At 36.8% G+C, this 20,222-nt stretch overlaps 1 protein-coding gene across 1 annotated transcript in view; it reads right to left on the reverse strand.

The window, feature by feature from the left end:
- The window catches only part of TENM1 (teneurin transmembrane protein 1), a 768,359-nt gene that overhangs the window by 169,824 nt on the left and 578,313 nt on the right, over positions 1-20,222 (reverse strand). Inside the window, exons 13-15 of the mRNA XM_043570666.1 lie at positions 10,083-10,268; positions 8,503-8,526; positions 6,394-6,540 (exon numbers count right to left, since the gene is read on the reverse strand). Coding sequence (XP_043426601.1) covers positions 6,394-6,540; positions 8,503-8,526; positions 10,083-10,268 — 357 coding nt within the window. The remainder of the gene's footprint in view (positions 1-6,393; positions 6,541-8,502; positions 8,527-10,082; positions 10,269-20,222) is intronic.

Raw genomic sequence — 20,222 nt, forward strand, 5'->3', positions numbered from 1 at the left:
GTTTATATGCCACTAATGTTCGTGTCCTCTGGTCCCCACCTGCCATCACTGGGGCTTCTCACATCACTCAGAGTAGAAGCCCATGTCCTGACAATGACTTAACTTCCCCCCCAGTCTGGCTCTTCACAGTCTCTCTCTTACCTCTCTGACCTTACCTCCTATTATCCCATGACCTTCCAAGAAGCTTGGAAAACATGTGACCTTCCCCATTATTGCTTTGTCTGGAATGTTCTTTACTCCAGTATCAACATGGCTCACCCCTCACTTCCTTTAAGCCCGAATGCCACCTTTTCAGGGAGGCTTTCATTTTCCACCTTATTTAAAATTCCACCCCTGTTCCACATCCTATCCTTTTCTCTGCTTTTTAAAAAATGTCTCCGTCACACTTACCATCTTCTAGCATACTATTTCTTTTAAAATTTCTTTTAAAATTTTGGTTTATTGTCTGCCTCTCACGACTAGAATCTAAGCTCCCCGGAAGCAACGATTTAGTCTTGTTTATTCACTATTTCTTCACTCGAACAGTGAATGCCATTCAAAGTAAGCATTCAGTGAGTGTGTGTTAAATGAATACATGCATGTCCTGAAAGTCCTATTTCTATGACATTTGTAAATCTACCTAATAATAAACATTCAACTAATGCATCAAAAAACACAATTTATAAATAGATTCTTCATTGATACCACACTTTTATTACCCACTTTAAATTAATGGATTTCAAACATCATCTCATTCATTGTCACAACTGCAAAGTAGGCAGATGTCAAGTACTACTAGCCTTAGTTGCTAGATAATGTAACAGAGGTGGTCACAGAGTGCTCAGGTGAGTTACAGAGTTTAGATTTTCCAATTTTGTATCTGGAAGAGTTTGTATCTGGAACGACTGGGCAGTTTAAGCACTCTTAAGTAAGTGAGGATCCTTTAATAAATGGGTTGTTTAGAAACGAGGGGGGCATGGTCAGAAGAGAATAATTAGGAATATACTTTCTGACCTAGGTCTTCTGTCCCAAGCCAAATCTTAACAGTAAACGTGGAGAAGGTGTCTGGCCCTTAAACAGAGCAAATGTTACCAATTCATTGCTCCTTCTATTTCATTTTCCTATTTATTAAACACTGCAGCATGCTGGTGACATTCAAAACATGAGGCTTATTGATCCATGAGCTTATGTGTTCATAATTCACCCATGGTGCTGATTTCTAGATCTAGAAACACTATATCATAGAACAGGCTTGCAAATAGCTATTGTTCTTAATGAATGGTGACTTGTTATGAAGAATGATTCCTGGAAGATCATTCTCTTTTAGGCAATTAACTTATTGATTTTACCAATGAATATGTATATAGACCGGTGGGAGAGTTTGTATAAGAGAAGCTTGGAAAACATGTGACAAATATTTAAAAGATCAGGGGGAAAAGAGCTGTTCTGATTAAACACTCTTATTCCTCACCTTTTTAACCTCCTTGACAGTCTTTCCACAGTATCAGAAACCACCTTCCTTCCTCTACAACTAGAGCGAATAAAATGAAATCTCTGCTTGATAACTGAAGCTTGTATGAAATTCACACTGTTCTCTATGAGCTGGCTAATGCCTAGCTTCATATTCTCATCTCCTACCAGTCTCTCCTTGGCTCATATTCCAGCCACAATGACTTGCCTTTCACTTCCTAGAAGAGCCTAGTACATTTCCATCGCAGGGCATTTGTACATGCTGTTTCCTTGGCCTGGAACATTCTGCTCCAGACTCATGTGGGGCCTCCCTTACCATGCAGACTTGGTTAGCTCCCTACACATGTCTCTAGCGCTCTAAAAATTTTATAGCACTGCTTACAGTTGCCAATATGTAGTTATTTGTGTCATTTCTTATTTAATATCTGTCTCCCTCCCTAGGCCATAAGCTCTATGAGGGCAGAAACTTGTCTTGTCATTTTCTCCCTAATGCCAACCACAATACTTGGCACGAAGTAGTAATGAATGATGGAAAACTGGGTACTCAGTATGAAATGTCTGTCTGAAAGATAAACATGGGAATCAAACATTTAGATCAGCATTATCCAATAACATTTTTTTAAGATGATGGGAATGCTCTAGATCTGTTCTAATAGTCACTAGTATCATGTGACGACTGAGCCCTGGAGATGTGCCCAGTGCAGCTGAGAAATGGAATTTTTAATGTTATTTAAGTTAAGCTGAAATAGTCACATTGACTAGTAGCTACTATATCAGACAGTGCAGATTTTGAGATTGCCAAATGGTTAGATGTTGGATGGTCTATAAACTTAGCCAAACAACATAACAGAGTTTGACATTTTCATGAGGTCCTATTTATCATTTTTTTCTATTGTGGTGGTTTCTTTCCTTGCTTTTATGTTTAAGAAGTCCTTTCCTGTCTTGAGATTGGTCACCTATATTTTCTTCTAATTGTGTTTGGGTTTTTTTTTTTTTTTACCTTTAACTCATTAATCAGCTGGAGTGTTTTGATTTCTCTTCGGCTTTTGGAATATGCTATAAATTGAAAATCTAAGGTTTTTTTTTCCTCAGGAGTTGTCTGAGCATTACTTCACAATGCTTCTTTTCCCTACTGATTTTTGATGCCAGTTATATAATCTACTAAATGTTTATTTGTCCTGGGGTGTGTTGCAGAGCTTTCATTTGGTTGTACTGATATGTCTACTCTTCAATCTGTACCCCTTTGGTTTTTTAAATATTTTATTATTTATTTTTGAGAGAGCACAAGCAGGGGACGGGCAGAGAGAGAGGGAGACACAGAACCCGAAACGGGCTCCAGGCTCTGAACTGTCAGCACAGAGCCCGACGAGGGGCTTGAACTCATGAGCCATGAGATCGTGACCTGAGCCAGAGTCAGACGCTTAACTAACTGAGCCACACAGATTCCCCAGTACCACTTTGTTTTAATGATCATAGCTTTAAAATATTCTTTAATGTCTGATAGTTCTAGCTTGTTCTCTTTGTTTAGGCTATTCTGATTCAGTTAGTGCAACGTCTAAACTTTTTTTTCTCATGTCAGTTTATACATGCACATAATGCATGGTGATCACAATTTTTAAACTCCAAATCAGGACACATGATTAACACAGGAAAATGTGGTCACCATTCACATCAATATTAAGTCTCCTCCAAGCACAGGGTTGTGCACGTGGTAGGTGCTTTTTGACTAAAAGGATAAAAGAGGTAGAGACATTTGATTGGTCTGTAATTTCTATGGTAGTTAGTTCTTATATATACAATGCATAAGACAGCTTTCCTTGTTTTGCATGTTAAGAAAAAATCCAAAGGTGATTTGTTCTCTGTTCTGTTCTTACTGTTCAAGGAGCTCTTAGGTAGCTCCTAGACCAGCTGTGTCACCCACATATTCAATGCAGCCCAATTAGTTACTAAGAGTCACAATGCATTGAATCAGAGTGTGACTAAAGTCAAAGCTGCAGGAAACAGCAGCAATACTAATGAGTATTCAAAGCTGATTAGAATGCAAAAAAATCCTGCTATTCTTTAAGTATCAGCGATAATATGGAGCAATCAGGTAGCAGCTACTTGAAGCAATTGCTTGAAAGTGATTTTTTTTTTTGAGTGGGAAGATTTCTTAAGAATTACATTTTAAAAATGAGGACCATTTTTTCCCCAAAAGGTTCAATTGGCACTTTCTGATTTAATTGAAGTGCACACACACATACACACATGCACAAATAAGTATGCAAATATTAATCATTAGTCATATTCAACTAAATGAATCCAGTAATTCTGGATAGCTGGAAAGCTGAAATCACCAAATGAAGGACATTTAATGTATTCTTATGGATAATATTTTAGCAGCATAAGAATGAAATTATTGTCCAAAATCTCAGTCATGGGGCTTTCAGAGGTTATTTAATCCATCTTTCCATCTCAAGGTAGAACCAAATCTATATTTATCATCAATATCATCTTAATCCTACTAAAGGAGAAAAAATGGTAATTGGAACTGCTACTCCCTGAAGAAACAATCATAAAAATACACTGAACTCATATCAGGGTTGTTGATTTTTGATTCCCACATTAGATACACAGTTTTAAAGGAATGTTCAGAGGTCAATAGATATTTAGCAAAATCTTCTGTACTTTTTGTGTCTATATATACCACAGATACTAAGAATTGATAGTCCATTAATTCATTAATGTTTAATCGATTCATTCATTAAACATTTTTGGCTGCCTCAAGGTGACCTTGAGGCCCTAAAAATGCTTGACAATTAAATATTCAATTATTTTTATCAAACTGTACTTTATTAAGGCAGGAAACTTATTTTGGCTCAACCCGGAGTTAGAAATTATAATCATATAGGTTGTTAAAGTATTTTCTGAGCATAAACCTTTCAATCAATATATCAACTGAGAAATCTCTATTACGACCTCAAATCCTTTTTGGAATGCCCACCATAGTTTATACCTGGCTCTATCATTTCCTTGTTATATGATCTTGAGCAACTTATTAAACTTCTCTGTGCCTCGGTTTCCTAATTTGTAAAGCAGTATATTAATAGTAGTTCCTGCCTCATGGGGATTAAATGAAACAGTTCACATAAAGGACTCAGCACTGTGCCTTGTACATAGGAAATCCTAAATACAAGTAAGCTAATATTATTAGTGATTATATTGGGCATATAACTATAGATTCTGGGTCATGCTTAACATGTAACAAGAAAACCATACAGACAATATAGTTAAGTGCTTGATGGTATGGTGCATCTGATAAACCCCATGAAAGACTGGGATGGTGGATGTCAGAGGTTCCATGGGAGATATGGCTTGAGCTGGGATTTAAATGATAGAGAATGACAGGTGTCAAGGAAAAGGCACACCAGGTAAAGGGGCATATGATGAAAACGAAGTAAAGGAAGGTGAAGATGAATCTTGGAGGACCATAAATGTCCAGTAAATAGTTGATCCGTACACCATTTAATTGAAAATCTCACTCTGGCTTCCCAAATAAAATTTTCAATTTAGATAGGTAGCAAGCAGTCTCTTCAGAAAATGGCTGTTACCCTAAGTGTAACGTATGTGTACATGTGTGTGTGTGTGTGTGTGTGTGAGGGGAAGAGTGGCATAGGCTATCACCTTTTAAGGAGTCCACGTGAATTGTCCATTTAATACTTATAATAACCCTATTTGAGGGTTAATATTATTATCAGCCCCATTTTGGAGATAAGGAGATTAAAGCTCAGAGATCTCAAGAAACTTTTCCCAAATCATACAGCCAGTAAGTACATAGCAGCCAGAAAGTCTAACTTCAAAGCTCTGTTCTCTTAAACACAAAGTTGCTTCCGCTTAAAATTCATAAGGTCTTATAATTTTTTAAGGTAAATTGCTAGCCAGAACTAGTCAAGGGGGAAGCTCTTACACCCAGTGTGTGCTTAAACTATGATTGCTAGCTTATTGACTTAAGCCTCATGTTTGGGTTCAGATGACAAGGTTTATAATTGTCTAAGCAAATATAGAAACCTGAGGAGTCAAATTTAATGATCTACTTCATTTTAAGCTAATAGGTAGAAACTAGAAATGAAACCTTTTTTTTTTTTTAGAAATAAAGCTTTTTATTAACTTCATGTTTCCTTGAGTAGACAGAAAGAGGAAAGTGAGGATTTGTTGTTTTAGCTTCATTCAGAGGTGATTTGGGCTGTTTTGAGGTCTGATTGAACAATGTATTGGATACTTTTGTTTGCTTGACTGAAAAAGGAGTGTTACCCGGAGACCTTGGAGCCAATATGGCTTTTGAAAATATCATGTGCAGCTCTTGAATTAAATAAAATTATTCTACTGTGCATTGTCTTGGATGCTGTGTCCTTTGAAAGATACAAAGCATTACTAAGAGGTAGAGACATAAGAGGTTGTTCTCGACAACTAAGAACAAAGAAAATTATTTCACAGTGTGTACAATGCAAGCTACACTAGCATCTGACAGTACGAACAGGGGTACAAAGATTTCATTTGCTATAATAGATGCCACAGAGATGGGAGGCAGCATGGCTACTGTAGTTAAGAAAACAGACTCTAAAGTCATAGAGACCTGAACTGGAACCTGGGTTCTGTGACTTTCTAGCTGTGTGACCTTGGAAAAGTCACATACTCTTCCACTCTAAGTATTAGTTTTCCCATCTATAAGTAGGGAAAGTAATGCCTATACCTCATGGCAGTGCTGTGAGAATTAAATGAGATATAATGCAAGCAGAGTTTGCAATGTTGCTTGATCATAGTAAGTATTCAATACACCGAGATTTAAAAAAAAATAGCATGACCATCTATAATCAATATTGTTTATATGAAGGATTCCCAATTTTCACTCTTAGCCAGATTGGTCATCACATCGCTTCTAATATTTACATTTCATGAAGAACTCACCTCCATCATTGTCCAAGTTATCGCCACAAAGCATTTCCATGACAACATTGCAGCCTGTGCCACTCCAACCCACCTGACACACACAGTGCCAACCATTTTGATCCAGGGTACATCGTCCATTTCCAAAGCAGAGCCCTGGGCAGCCATCTGGAAAGACAGCAGAGAATAACAATCATGGAGGCACTGGCATGGGATTGGCCAACAATGATGTCTCTACCTATAGGAAAATATCTAATCATCTGGGCTCCATTCAGATAAGGTGTTGAATAAATGGAAGAGGAGCTCACTGGCTTATAAAACCTTCCCAGGGAACTTGTTATCCCTCACTCTGCTGTGCTTTTCCTCAGAGAGCCAATTAAGCCTTATTAATGCTAACCCCAATTCCCACCCTCTGTTTTACATGGGATGAAAACTATGATGGGGACAAAAAATGTGGGTTTTTTTTTGTTGTTTTCTTTTCAAAAAAAGTATCTTCTCAGCTCAATCAAAACCAGATGGATGATACTGTACCTAGTTATGGCCAATAAGCTAGGGAAAGACAACAGTTTCTACGAAAAGAAGCTTCCCCTACCTACTTCTCATCTGTACTGATTTTTCCCTTGTGATACACTGCTTCAGGACTTAGGTGCATGGCTACACAGTTCAGACCACACCATTAAATATTTGCCCGTAGAATACCTTAGAAATGTGCTGCAGTTGCTTTGCATTTATTCAGCTGTTTTCTTTAAGATTGTTATTGATCTGAGGGCTAAGGATTAAATTTTTACTTATCTGGTATCTCGCTCAGAAGCTAGCATAATATTAAGCCTGCAGTAAGTGCTCAACAAACGTTTATCGAACTAATGAATGCCAAATTGAGACTCTCAGGATTCTAGAGAATAAGTGGATAAATAGAGGAAATTGTTGAGCTCAAATGACTTCCATCCATTGATAAACCACAAACACTAACAACGGTCTCCATTTAGACTCTGAATTTCTCAGGGATGCCCTACTCTTTCTACCAACAGTTCCGAGTTCAGCTATTCCAAAGGGCAGCCGTGTATGCGCCAAGCGCTCAGTGGACAGATGAACGGAGATGGCAATAATGGCACATAGCTGCTGGACATTTTCCCAGTAGCAGCACAAGACCAGATCTGAATTTTACTGGAGAGAGTCCAATCAATAGTCTTTTCATTTGCTGTCTTTGAGAGAAGAGTCCAGAAGTATGAAGAGCAAAATAAGTTTTGAAAAATCTGCAGATATAACCCAGTGTTCCTTCCAAATGGTTTTCTAAGTAACTATCAACAGACCAGATGAAGAAAAAACTTAAAAATAAAATGACAGATGGCTGTTAGAAAATATGAAAAGACTCTCTCTCATTATATACATACATATTAAATATATATATATATATATATATATATATATATATATATGTTTCTCAAGGAGTGGTATATGGGATGAATATATACAGGTTTAAGAAAAGAATTCATCCAGTTCCATTGTCATGGATGTACAATGGATAAAGAGAAATCAGGGGTAATTTGGAAAATATTCGACCTTCTGGGGTGGAGGTAATGAAAGGCACCAGGGTATCTGACAGAAAGCCCCTTACTGTCTCTATCAAAGGCAGATCCTTGGGGGATGCATGAGGGGTTACTTATAACAGGATGACTCTTCTGTCCTTGAAAGGATACTGTACATGGACTTAGAGTCCTATTGTTATGTCAAAGAAAATGTTCAGCTGTCTATCCAAACCTAGTTCATTATAACTAATTACCTGTGTTGTACACAAAGACATATGCACACACACACACACACGCACCAAACTCCATAGAAAGCCAAGGAAAAATAGTTCTTAAAACTGCTTTTCAATCTATTATACCCAATGGCAAAAGACAGCTCTTTGACGTTAGAAAAACAAATTACTTTTCAGTCCGACTATTAGAGCAGGTACGTGACACTATCACACTTCAGGAAGCCTGCCAAAAGTAAATACACAAACCCAACCAACCAGCCAGCCAACCAACCAACCAACCAACACAAAACCCCACCCACCCTGCCTTTACCACATGCATATTTTCTGTTCATGGTATTTTTCAGTTATAAAATGAGTGAGAAAAATCTTACCTCGGACAGCATCTAAGTAGTGAGCTGAAAGGGGGAGGAAAAGAGCGATTGAATGAATTTCCGGGAGACCACAGCTATACAACATGTATTAATGGTTTGCCATCTGTTGCCTGGGAGTGGAACAGCAAACTGTGAACTGCCGAAATGCCTACAGCTCACAAGTTGGTACATGGGCCTGTGTAGTTTGTGAATAATATTTTCTGTGGGAAAGATATTAATGGCTTTTCTGCAACAAACTCTATGAGGTTTCCTAAAAAAAAGTGTCACATTTCATTAAAAGTATGAGAGCTGCATTTTTACATTTCAGTAATAACTTTCGTGAAAAAAGCACTAGCTTGAACTTCTTATTAGTAATATCTTGAGAAGGGAGTTCTGGAGTAACCACCTTCGGTAATCATCACAATATTTAAATCCTCTTACGTGAAGGCAATAAACTTACTGTAGAGCAGGAATGTAATTACTTAAGCTGCATCAGAATCTCACCCCTCACCACCTTTTTAATGAATCTACAATATTTTCCACAGTCACAGAACAAGACTTACTGTACCTTCAGTAGAGTAGTAATGCAGTTTATTAAGATTATGTGTTATATATATTATACATTACTCTGGCAGTTTCCAACCATTATAACAAAATACTTTCACCTAAAAATGAAAGCTGTGTTACAGCCTGGGGCGGGGTGGGGGGGGCGGTGGGGTAGGAAAAGCCCACAAACAGTGAATTGGGTATCCAGGCCTTTGCTCTGCATGAATTTTCTGTGTGCTCGTGGAATGCCACCGGAACACTCAGTGACCCACTTTCCTTAGCTGAACAATGGGAGTCGTATCGGTCCGTCTGTACGTGCAGGAGGCCTTTGTGGCAGATACACATACATGCCAAGGACTTTGATTTTTTCTTGAAAAAAAAAATAAAAGTGCTTTCAAACTGAAACTTTAGTTATTATTGCTATTTTTTATAATGTGAAGACCACGTGATAGATTTGTTACATAGGCTTTCTCACACCCACAGACTGTTCTCCCAGGCACCATCCTGAACATCAGTGCAATTGGTGACAAGGGATGGGAGAGGGTGGATGCCTCGGCCCAAAGGTTCTACGCCACCCGATAAACAGTGCAACACAGATGTTCTGTTGATGGTAGGTCAGGAATGTCTTCCTCATATACATTAAAGACAGCTCCTAATGATATCGAATGGCCCCTGTTAAAGCAGTCCCATTTAATGAAATTGCCTCTAAGTGCTTTCAACTGAAACAACCTATACTTTTCAAAAGGAAAAATGGGCAGTGAATGTTACGTCCACAACAAAAGCACTTCTCTTATTAACTAATGACACTTTATTCCAATGTATCATCTTCATTTGAGTAACTCAAAGCACTAGAAAACAGAAACTCTAAGGAATACTGAAGTAATGGGAAACCAGGAAAACTCCCAGTTAACCAACCTTTCAAACTTGTGGCTCTCCCTCCTCCCCTTTCTCACCTCCAACCTCAAGTTCTATGAAAAGCCTGGTGACTGATCACTAAACTGCTTTTCCTTCTTCAGTTAATACAATTTACTTTTGTGCATTATGGCGGTACTTACCAATGGTGCAGTGGTCGCCCTCCCATCCAGGGCTACACTCACATTTTCCATCTTTGCACTGGCCATGCTCAGCACAGTGAGAATGACAGGAGCGTTCTTCACATGTGGGTCCTACCCAGCCTTCTTCACACTGGCAAATTCCCCTTGAGCAGACTCCGTGGCTACCACACTCCATGGTACAGAGCTCTGTGGGAGATTCAAGGAAGATACATTTACATATTGTATTAAAACCAGAGTCTACTCTTCCCAAAAGACATTAGAATTACCAAAAATCCCACTCTACATTTATATTTTAAATATATAAACTAAATGTCACGGGGCACCTGGGTGGCTCAGTCATTTGAGCGTCCCACCTCGGCTCAGGTCATGATCTCATGGTTTGTGAGTTCGAGCCCCATGTCGGGCTCTGTGCTGACAGCTCGGAGCCTGGAGCCTGCTTCGGATTCTGTGTCTCCCTCTCTCTCTGCCCCTCCCCCACTCATACTCTGTGTGTGTGTGTCTCTCTCTCTCTCAAAGATAAACATTAAAAAATTCAAAAAAAAGTCACAAAGACCTCTAGCATTTGAGTGACTGTGCAAGGAACTCTATAAAAAAGATAGTTAAGTCTCTAAGTATAAAATAAACCTGAAGTCAAATTGATTTTGAAAAGTCCATAAAATGATAATGGCATTCAAGGCTTAGAAATGAAGTCAATGCCAAACAAATGTCAAGTGGGTTTCACTAAAAATTCATTAAGATCACAAATAATGTTACAAGGATTTTATGATGCTACAAGCAATCACTGAGGAAAACACACGCACACATGGTAAAATAGTGCTCTAATTTCATTCAGAAAGAGAGGTTCTACAATTGGAAAGAAAGAGCTTTTCTAATAAAATTTATAATATACAAAAGGTAAAGCTGCCAGTGATGGTAATCAACTGGTTTCCCTGAACATATAAACAATAACTGCATTTATTTTAAGCATTTAAAATGAACCCTGGTTGATTAAAATATAGTCTTATCTTGAAATGTCATTCATAATTTGGCCAATATAATCAAGTTGTATACGGCTCTGCTGAGGTTCTCTCCTCGTCCCCTTGACTTGTTTTTGAGAAATGCTGAATATTAATAAAGTCATGACAGTAGAGAAGCTAAAATAAAAGTTTGGCAAACCTTTTTCTTGACCGAGTACCCTTGCTGGAGGAGGAAATCGGGGATAAAAGCCTATGGAAAGAATGCGATGGAAGTAACACAACAGGTTTTGGGTACAATTGGCCATATACCCTTGAAAGAAACAGAGAGTGTTCTGGAACCCAAGTGATCTATCTTTCATAATCTCAAATTCTGAAACTGGTTTTATGTATTAAGAGGTAATGACAAGTGATGGTATCAGTATTACCCTATATTACCTATAACAAGGCTCTTTCTATGTAACAAAATTTTCGACTCTACAGATAGTAGTTATTTTTCAGTAGGTGAGAATATTCTTCTGATAAACCCATGGCTATAGATTTTATTACTCTATAAATCAACTTGTTTACTAATTCATTCACAAGTATTCTCTGTGGGTCAAAGTATGATAGAAAGAATAGTGGACATGAGGTAAGGATTCCTCTGCTTAAAGGTTTGTACCCTTAGGAAAATTGCTAACATGTTCTCTTAATCTCTGCTCGTTTTACTACACAATGGAAGTAATAATTACATCTCACATGGTTATTGGACAGATTTGAGACATATTTTGGAGGTAGAACCCATAGAAGTTCCTCAAGACTAGATATGGGAATTGAAGGAAAGGGAAAAATGAAAGTTTTGGCTTAAACAAGTAGGTGGATACTGCTGCCATTACTGAAATGGGAAAGGTTAAGGGAAGAATAAGGATAGAAGATCAAACATTAACCTTGAGATAATGTATAGACAGCCAAGCGAACTTGACAGGCCAGGCAGGGCTGGAGATATGAAATTGGCAATCATTAGCACAAAGGTGGTATGTAAAGGCATGGGACTAGATGATATCCCCAAGGAGGGAAGAGAGACAACTCCTGAAATGAGCCCTAAGGTATCTCATGATTAAAAGATAAGGTTATAAAAAGAGGAGCCATCAAAAGGAGACCGGCAAGGAGAGGTAGGTAGTGAGCGATAGGAGGAAACCCAGGAGATTGTGGCCTAACTAAAGCCAAAAGAGGACCTTTTTTCAAGAAGAGAGTAGCTAGCAGTATACTATTACTGAGAAGTCAAGTGAGATTTAGGCAGAGAAGTGCCACTGAATTTTTCAATACGGAAGTTGGTGGCTTTAGGAAGAGCTATACTGATTAAGTAGCGGCCGGTAAAGTCAGATTTGCATGGGTAGAAGAGTGGATGGAAAACTGTGTGTGGGATCACCAGATTGTAAGAAAAGTATAGAATCCAGAAAATACAAAAAGGGGAGGGTTGCCTAATAAATGGTAATTCAAGTAGGTTGATCTAGAAATAGCACCTACTCTCCATATTTTGGTTCTGAATCTCTAACTGATAACTTGGACTCATAATTTCAGTTCTTGTAGTGAATCTGAGATTGTAATTATGCTCCTTTAATGGCCTCCACCAAGGAGGAACTGAAAGGGCCTTTCTAAGATTAGGGAGCTAAACTGGTCAAAGCCAATCAAGTCAGAGCTAACAGAAACAGTAAGAGGCAAATATTTTGTATACATTGTTTTATATAACTATACATTTTAGGCATAGAAAAATATACCATTCTGGTGATTTCCTGAAAAGTAAGAGGACTAGATGAATAGTATCAGCAAAATGGCAGATTAGGCTATCCTTAAATCATCTCAATATAAACCTTAGAGATGTTGACGATAATGTAGTAATTTAAAAAAAATTACATGTCTTGGCTCACAATAAAACAGAATTATCAAATGTCAGAAGCAAAGAGGGTGCTAACAGCCAAAGAAGTCGGCGTATAAGTCAATCTTTTGGCAGCTTTGAGTGGTTATTATACCCAGTAACAACTAGGGGCTTGGGTATTTACTTCCACAGAGGAAAAAGGGATGAGGTTTTTGGCTCATTAAGATGGGGAGTTGGACTAAAACTCCTGCAGAAAGCAGGGACCCTTGAAGGGATGCAATCTCAGTGAGATGGAGACTAATAAACTCTATCCAATCACCCAGAGCGATGGCAAAAAAAAGCATTAACTATACTCCTCCTCCTACTAAATTTTGGAGTTAGAAAGCAATATTGAAATAAAATACTACATCATAATAATAATAATAATAATAATAATATGTGCAATAGGTGTCCCTGAGGGAAATATTTCCAAAACTTTGTACTATTCAGGAATGAAGTAAGATACTCTGTCGAGTATATATATAAATATTTAAAGGTGGAATTGTTTCTAGTAACTGTGACCTAGGTAATTTTTACTATTCTTTCCTGATGTGAACCGGAAAATCTAGACAAAATATATTTAAAAACTTGTTACACATTATTGGGGTTCACAAAAGAGTAAATTATTACTGGGCTACAGTCCAGGAAAAAAAGAAAACCGAGAGAGGTGGGTCTGACATTTATGGATGCTTTTCCTCTAGAAGTAGCTGTCAATTCTGGTAGAGGCAGCTGGAAGACTCAGAAACTGAGTAGAGCTTTTGTCAGTCTCATGAGTGCAGAAAAAAATATTTGACTACATAATGGCTAAGAAATTTCTAATACTGAAGATAATATCCAGCCAAATATATGCACCATAATTGAATGAACAAAAAAGAGAAAAAAACAAATTTATAATCATAGTGAGGGACTTTAACGACCCCCTTTCTCATGAACTGATGATAGAACAAGCAGACAACAAATAAGAAAGGATATGAAATATCTGAGTAGCATGATTAACAAATCTGATCTAATTGCCACATATAGAGCACTGTCATAAATGACTAAAAGATGCAAATAATTTTCAAGTGCTCACGGAACATTTACAAATATTGACCACATGCTGGGCTATAAAGCAAGTCTCAATGTATTTCAAAGTTCTGCAATTATTTATAGCATGTTTTTTGCCCACTGTGGATTAAGACTTGAAATCAAAATACAAACAAAAAAGATAACTATAAAATGCACATACATTTGGAAATTACAAAATATCCCTCGGAAAAAATGATGGAACAACAACAAAAAAGAGAAATCATCATGGAAAGTAGAAAATACTTTGAAATGAATGAAAATAGAATGCACATCCCAAGATTTGTATAACTCAATCCATGCATATAGGAAAACCCATAAGGTAGAAAGGAAAACCAGCAGAAAACAATGACCCATGCATCCATTCTAAGAAGTTAGAAAAAAAAAAAGCAAAGTAAACTCAAGGAACGTAGAAGACAGAAAATGGTAATTATAAGAGCTGAAATTAATTAAATAGGAACAAACAGAAAGCCAATACTTGAAAATTTGCATAGCCCAAAAAACCCTGATAAACTTCTGATAGGGACTGATCAAGAAGAAAATACAGAAGACCCAAATAACCAATATCATGAATGAAAAAGATGGGATTGCTACTGACTATATAAACATAAAACATTATAAAAGAATATTAAAAACAACTTTTCAATACATTTGAAAATTTCAATGAAATGGACAAATTCCTAGCAAACACAACTTACAATAACAAACATACACACAAAAGGAAACTGAATAGCTTCTATAAAGAACCTGAATCCACAATGAAAAATATTCCCACAAAGAAAATCACAGGCTCAGATGACTTCACTTGTAAATATACCAAACTTTTTTAAGGAAGAAAAGGTGCCAGTCTTGAATAACCATTTCCAAAGAATAGAGGAAACACCACCATATGAGTTATGAGGCCAGCATAACCTTGATATAAAATTCTTACAAGGATATTATAGGAAAAAAATATAGGCCAATCTCACTCATATGAATGCAAAAATCTTTTTTTAAAACAATTTTTTTTAACCTTTATTTATTTTTGAGAGACAGAGACAGACAGAGCATGAGCAGGGGAGTGGCAGAAAGAGAAGGAGACACAGAATCTGAAGCAGGCTCCAGGCTCTGAGCTGTCAGCACACAGCCCAACGTCCGACACAGGGCTCGAACCCATGAACCATGAGATCATGACCTGAGCCGAAGTTGGAAGCTTAACCGACTGAGCCACCCAGGCCCCCCTGAATGCAAAAATCTTAAACAAATACTAACACAACAAATCTAGCATTACATAACATGAAGTAATATAATGACCAATTTTTGCTTATTCTAAGAATACATGATTACGTTAACATCTGAAATCAATGTAATTCATCACATATATGGAATAAAAGAAAAAAATCATATGATCATCTAAATAGATATATAAGTATTTGGTAAAATACTAAACATCTATTCATGATAAAGACTTATAGCAAACTAAGACTAAGAGGAACTTTAATCTGATAAAGATTAGCTACAAAAAACCCACAGCAAACATCACATTTAATAGTGAGATGTTGAAAATTTTTCTATTACTGAGACTGAGAAAAGATGCCTATGATCATCACTTCTATACAACATAATTTTAGAGGCCCTAGCCAGTGTAATAATGTAAGAAAGAGAAAAAAATGATAAAAACTGAAGAGGAATAAATATAGCCATCATCATTCAAAGATAGGATGACTGTGTGCATACAAACTACAAAAATAATCTATATAGATAAATTATTAGAATTAATATGCGAGGGGCGCCTGGGTGGCTCAGTCGGTTGAACGACTGACTTCAGCTCAGGTCATGATCTCAAGGTTTGTAAGTTTGAGCCCCGCGTCGGGCTCTGTGCTGACAGCTCAGAGCCTGGAGCCTGCTTCTGATTCTGTGTCTCCCTCTCTGCCCCTCCCCCACTCATGCTCTCTCTCTCTCTCTCTCTCTCTCTGTCTCAGAAATAAACATTAAAAAAAAGAAAAAAGCAAAAATGCTATAAGTGGTAGAATATATTCACAGCACGTATAACTGAAAAACAGCTTGTATCCAGGATATACAAAGAATTTCTTCAAATCAATAATAAGCAAGATACATAATTCAATACAAAAATGAGCAAGAGACCTGAAGAGGTATTTTATAAAAGAGGATATCCAAATCTACAAAAGTATATGAAAACATACTTGGCATCATCACTTATCAAAGAGATACAAAATCAAATAACAATGAAATATCACTGCACACCCACAAGAATGGTTCAAATCTAAAAGACTGTCAGTAATAAGTGTTGATGACAATGTGAAGTAAGAAAAAGTCTCATATACTAAATGGGATTGTGTAAATTGGTACAACCACTTTGGAAAACTCTTTGACATTATCTGCTAAGTTTGATATATGTATACCCTGTGGCTCAGTGATTCCACTTCTATTTACTCCACAAAAGTGCAAGAAAGCAAATATTCACTGAAAGATAGGTATAAAAGTGTTCATAGAATTATATGTACTAGGCAAAAAATGGAAATGCTTTAAAGATCCATCAACAATAGAAGATATAACTGTAGTATCTTTGCAAAAGATAGTGTATCGATGTGAAAATGGATGATCTATAGCAATGTGCCATAATATAGATGAATCCCTCTAAAAATACTGTTGAGTGAAAGAAATGAAATGCAAAATCATATGTACTATAAGATTCCATTAATAACATTTCTGGAAAGCAGGCAAGTATTAAAAGTCAGGACAGTTACCTTGGGGAGGAAAGTTAGGAGGAGGTAATAATTGGGGAGGGGCACAAAGGAAGCTTCTAGGGATAGTATCCTATATTTTCACTTGGGTGGTAGTTAACAGGTGTTTCATACCTAGATAATTCACTAGGCTGTACACTTATGACTTTTGTACTTTTCTGTATATGTGTTATATTTTAATAAAATGTAAAGAAATTAGTTGTAATGCCCAAAAGAACAGAAACAGTATATACAACTTCCTAACCAGAAGAGGTGGAAAAAGAATGAAGATAGCTCAATCAAAGAAAAAGTAGAAAAGAGGGAAAAGACATAGAAAAAATAAATATTATAAATAGAAGGCAGAAAAGAAGATTTTGGGCTATAAATCCAAACATGTCAGTAATCCCAGTAAATAAAAACAAAGTGAGCCTGAAATTGAAAAGAGAGAGACTCTGGAATTGAGTGGAAAAGAAATTATAGTTACGTTCTTTCTGTTAATAAGAGATATGCTGAAACATACTAATACAAATTTAGGAATAAAAGGAAAAAAGCATTCTAGGAAATTACTGTCCAGAGAAACTTGGTATAGCTATAGCATTATCAGATGAAATATATTTCAGGGTATAAAGCATTATTGTGGATAAAGAGAGTCATTATGTAATGATAAAAGGAATAATTCACCAGGGAGATCTAACAATCCAGACCATAGAAGAAAATATGGCTTCTAGATAGATAAAACAAAAGCTTGACAGAATGATAATGAACTAAAAATTTCACAATCAGTAATAAGAAGATAAAAAATTAGTGAGGATGTAGAAAATCTGTATAGTACAATTAACAACTTTAATATACTGGATATATATGGAACCTCAAAGCTATGATTATGTGATGCATATTCTTTTCAAGCACATACAGAATACCTACAAAACTGACAAATAGTAGTTCACAAGGCAAGGCTCAATAAATGGCAAAGATTTTACATCATACAGATCATGATGTCTCAGCAAAATGTACTAAAGTTAGAAATCAATAAACAAAAAGAAAAAAGAAAAGCCCACAGAAAACTGTTCTTTAAAAACACACTTTAAAATAATTCATGGATTACATAAAAAATTATATTGGAAATTAGGAACTCAATAACAATGAAAGTATACTATTTATAAAAACTTGTGGGATGCAGCTTAGACAGTTACTTAAAGGAAATTTACAGCCTTACATACATTTAATAGAAAGGAACAATTGAAAATTAATGAACAAAGTGTTCAACTCAAAAAACTTAGAAAAAGGACTGCATATAAGTAGAAGGAAGGAAGCAGTAAAGGTAAGAGCAGAAGTTAATGAAACCAGAAACAAAGAAACAATAGAAAATATCAACAAAACCAAAATCTGTGTCTTTGGCATGAATAATAAAAAAGAGAGCCCTCTGGCAAGAGAAAGCAAGGAAAATAAGAAATTATACAAATAAACACTAAAGATTAAAAAATAACAATAAAGAAGAGTGCTATGAAAACCTTTATGCCAGTAAGTTTGAAACCTAGATGAAGTACACATTTTTCAAGAAAACAAAATGGACTTAGAAAGTCTGAATATACATTAATGACACTGAAAATGGCCTACATGATTTTGTAGGTGTATTTTGCCAAACTTCCAAGGAACAGATATTCTCTACTTTAAGCAATAACAGAGAACAGGAAAATAGAGAAGTCTTCCTGAATGATTTTGTAAGACTAATATAATCTAGTTCTGAAATGGGGTAAGAAAAGAAGGGACTTTTTTTTATAGGCCATTCTCGCTTATAAACATGGCTGCAAACTCCAGTAAAAGATCTGGAAATCAAACCAGCATGCATGCATGCACGAACGCGCGCACACACACACACACACACACACACACAAACACACATACAAAAATTACAACCAAGTAGGCATGAATGCTAGGATGGTTTAACTTTTGAAAATGTATTCATGTTGGGGCACCTGGGTGCCTCAGTTGGTTAAGCGTCCAACTTCGGCTCAGGTCATGATCTCACAGTTGGTGAGTTCGAGCCTGGTGTCGGGCTCTGTGCTGACAGCTCTGAGCCTGGAGCCTGCTTCTGATTCTGTGTGTGTGTATGTGTGTGTCTCTCTCTCTGCTCCTCCCCCACTCATGCTCTGTCTCTCTCTCTCTCCCTCAAAAATAAACATTAAAAAAATAAAAAAAAATGTATTCATGTAATTCATCATTAAATTAATCCATTTCACTTTAAGTTCATTTCATAATGGATTAAAGAAATATTATTATATTATATACAGGAAGAACATTATATAAAACTTAGTTCCTATTTATGATAGAATCTCTTAGCAAAACAGGACTAGAAGGGAACTTACTTAATACGATAAAAGTTATTTACCAAAATCTTAAAGTAATTATCACACTTAGTAATAAAATAATAGAGATATTAGTCTTAAAGTCAGAAGTGCTACGATTAACTACTGCTTCTAATTCAATGTTGTACTAGAGATAGCTAGCGTGATAAGGCAACCAAAAATATAAAATGTGTAGCCTGAAAAGGAAGAGACAAAATAGAATGTATAGGTAAACTATGAAAATTAGAAGAGAGGATAGCAAGGTTGTTAGATAAAAAATCAACACAAAAAAATATCAACATCATGTCTATATATCAAAGCCAAATAAGAACATTTTTTTTAAGAAAAACTTTACTTACAATAATAAATCTAGCCAAAAAAGTTCAACATTCTTTTACATAAGATTTTAAAAACTTTTTGAGGAGCTTGGGAAGATGACAGAGTAGGAGGACCCTGAGCCCATCCGTACCACATTTACAACTAGATATCATCCACATCCAAGTCAATGAATCAGAGAGTGATCTGAAGACTGGCAGAACAAAAACCACAATTAAACATATGGAAGAAGCTGTATCTGAAAGGTTAGGAAGTTCAGAAAGGTAGAGGGAGGCTGCCCACAGGAGGGACTGAGCTGTGTGTGGAGAAAGGGCAGAGAAATGGGCCCTCACACCAGAGGGGGTCGCATGGGGAAGACTAATTCCCATAAGGTTTGGCTTTGAAAACCAGAGGGGTTGAATTCGGTTAGTTTGTATAATCCGTGGGACTTGGGAGCCTGGAGCTTTAAAAGTTAGCTGACTCAGCACTGGGCTAGCTGTGAGGGCTAGTGATAGCTGGCTCACCACCCTTAAAGAGACAGCAGCCTGTGCAGAGAGGCAAATTAAAAATGGCAGTTTACACAATGCCAGGGGCAAATGGGAGACAGATCCATTCATACTGATTTCAGAGAGTGTTGAGGGACTTCTTTGAAAATGAGGGGGCTGGCAGGTGCCATTTCCCTCCCTTGCACTCCAGCATAAACACAGAGCCACCTGTGGGAAGTAGGGTTGCACAGACACTTGTAGCCTCAGCTCAGGACTCAGGGCAAATTTCAATAAAGCTGTGTGAACACTTGCATAGCTGCAGTGCAGTACACAGCCATGCATGCCTAGGCACCCATGCAA

Source organism: Prionailurus bengalensis, chromosome X (assembly GCF_016509475.1).
Source record: "Prionailurus bengalensis isolate Pbe53 chromosome X, Fcat_Pben_1.1_paternal_pri, whole genome shotgun sequence".
Taxonomy (NCBI): domain Eukaryota; kingdom Metazoa; phylum Chordata; class Mammalia; order Carnivora; family Felidae; genus Prionailurus; species Prionailurus bengalensis.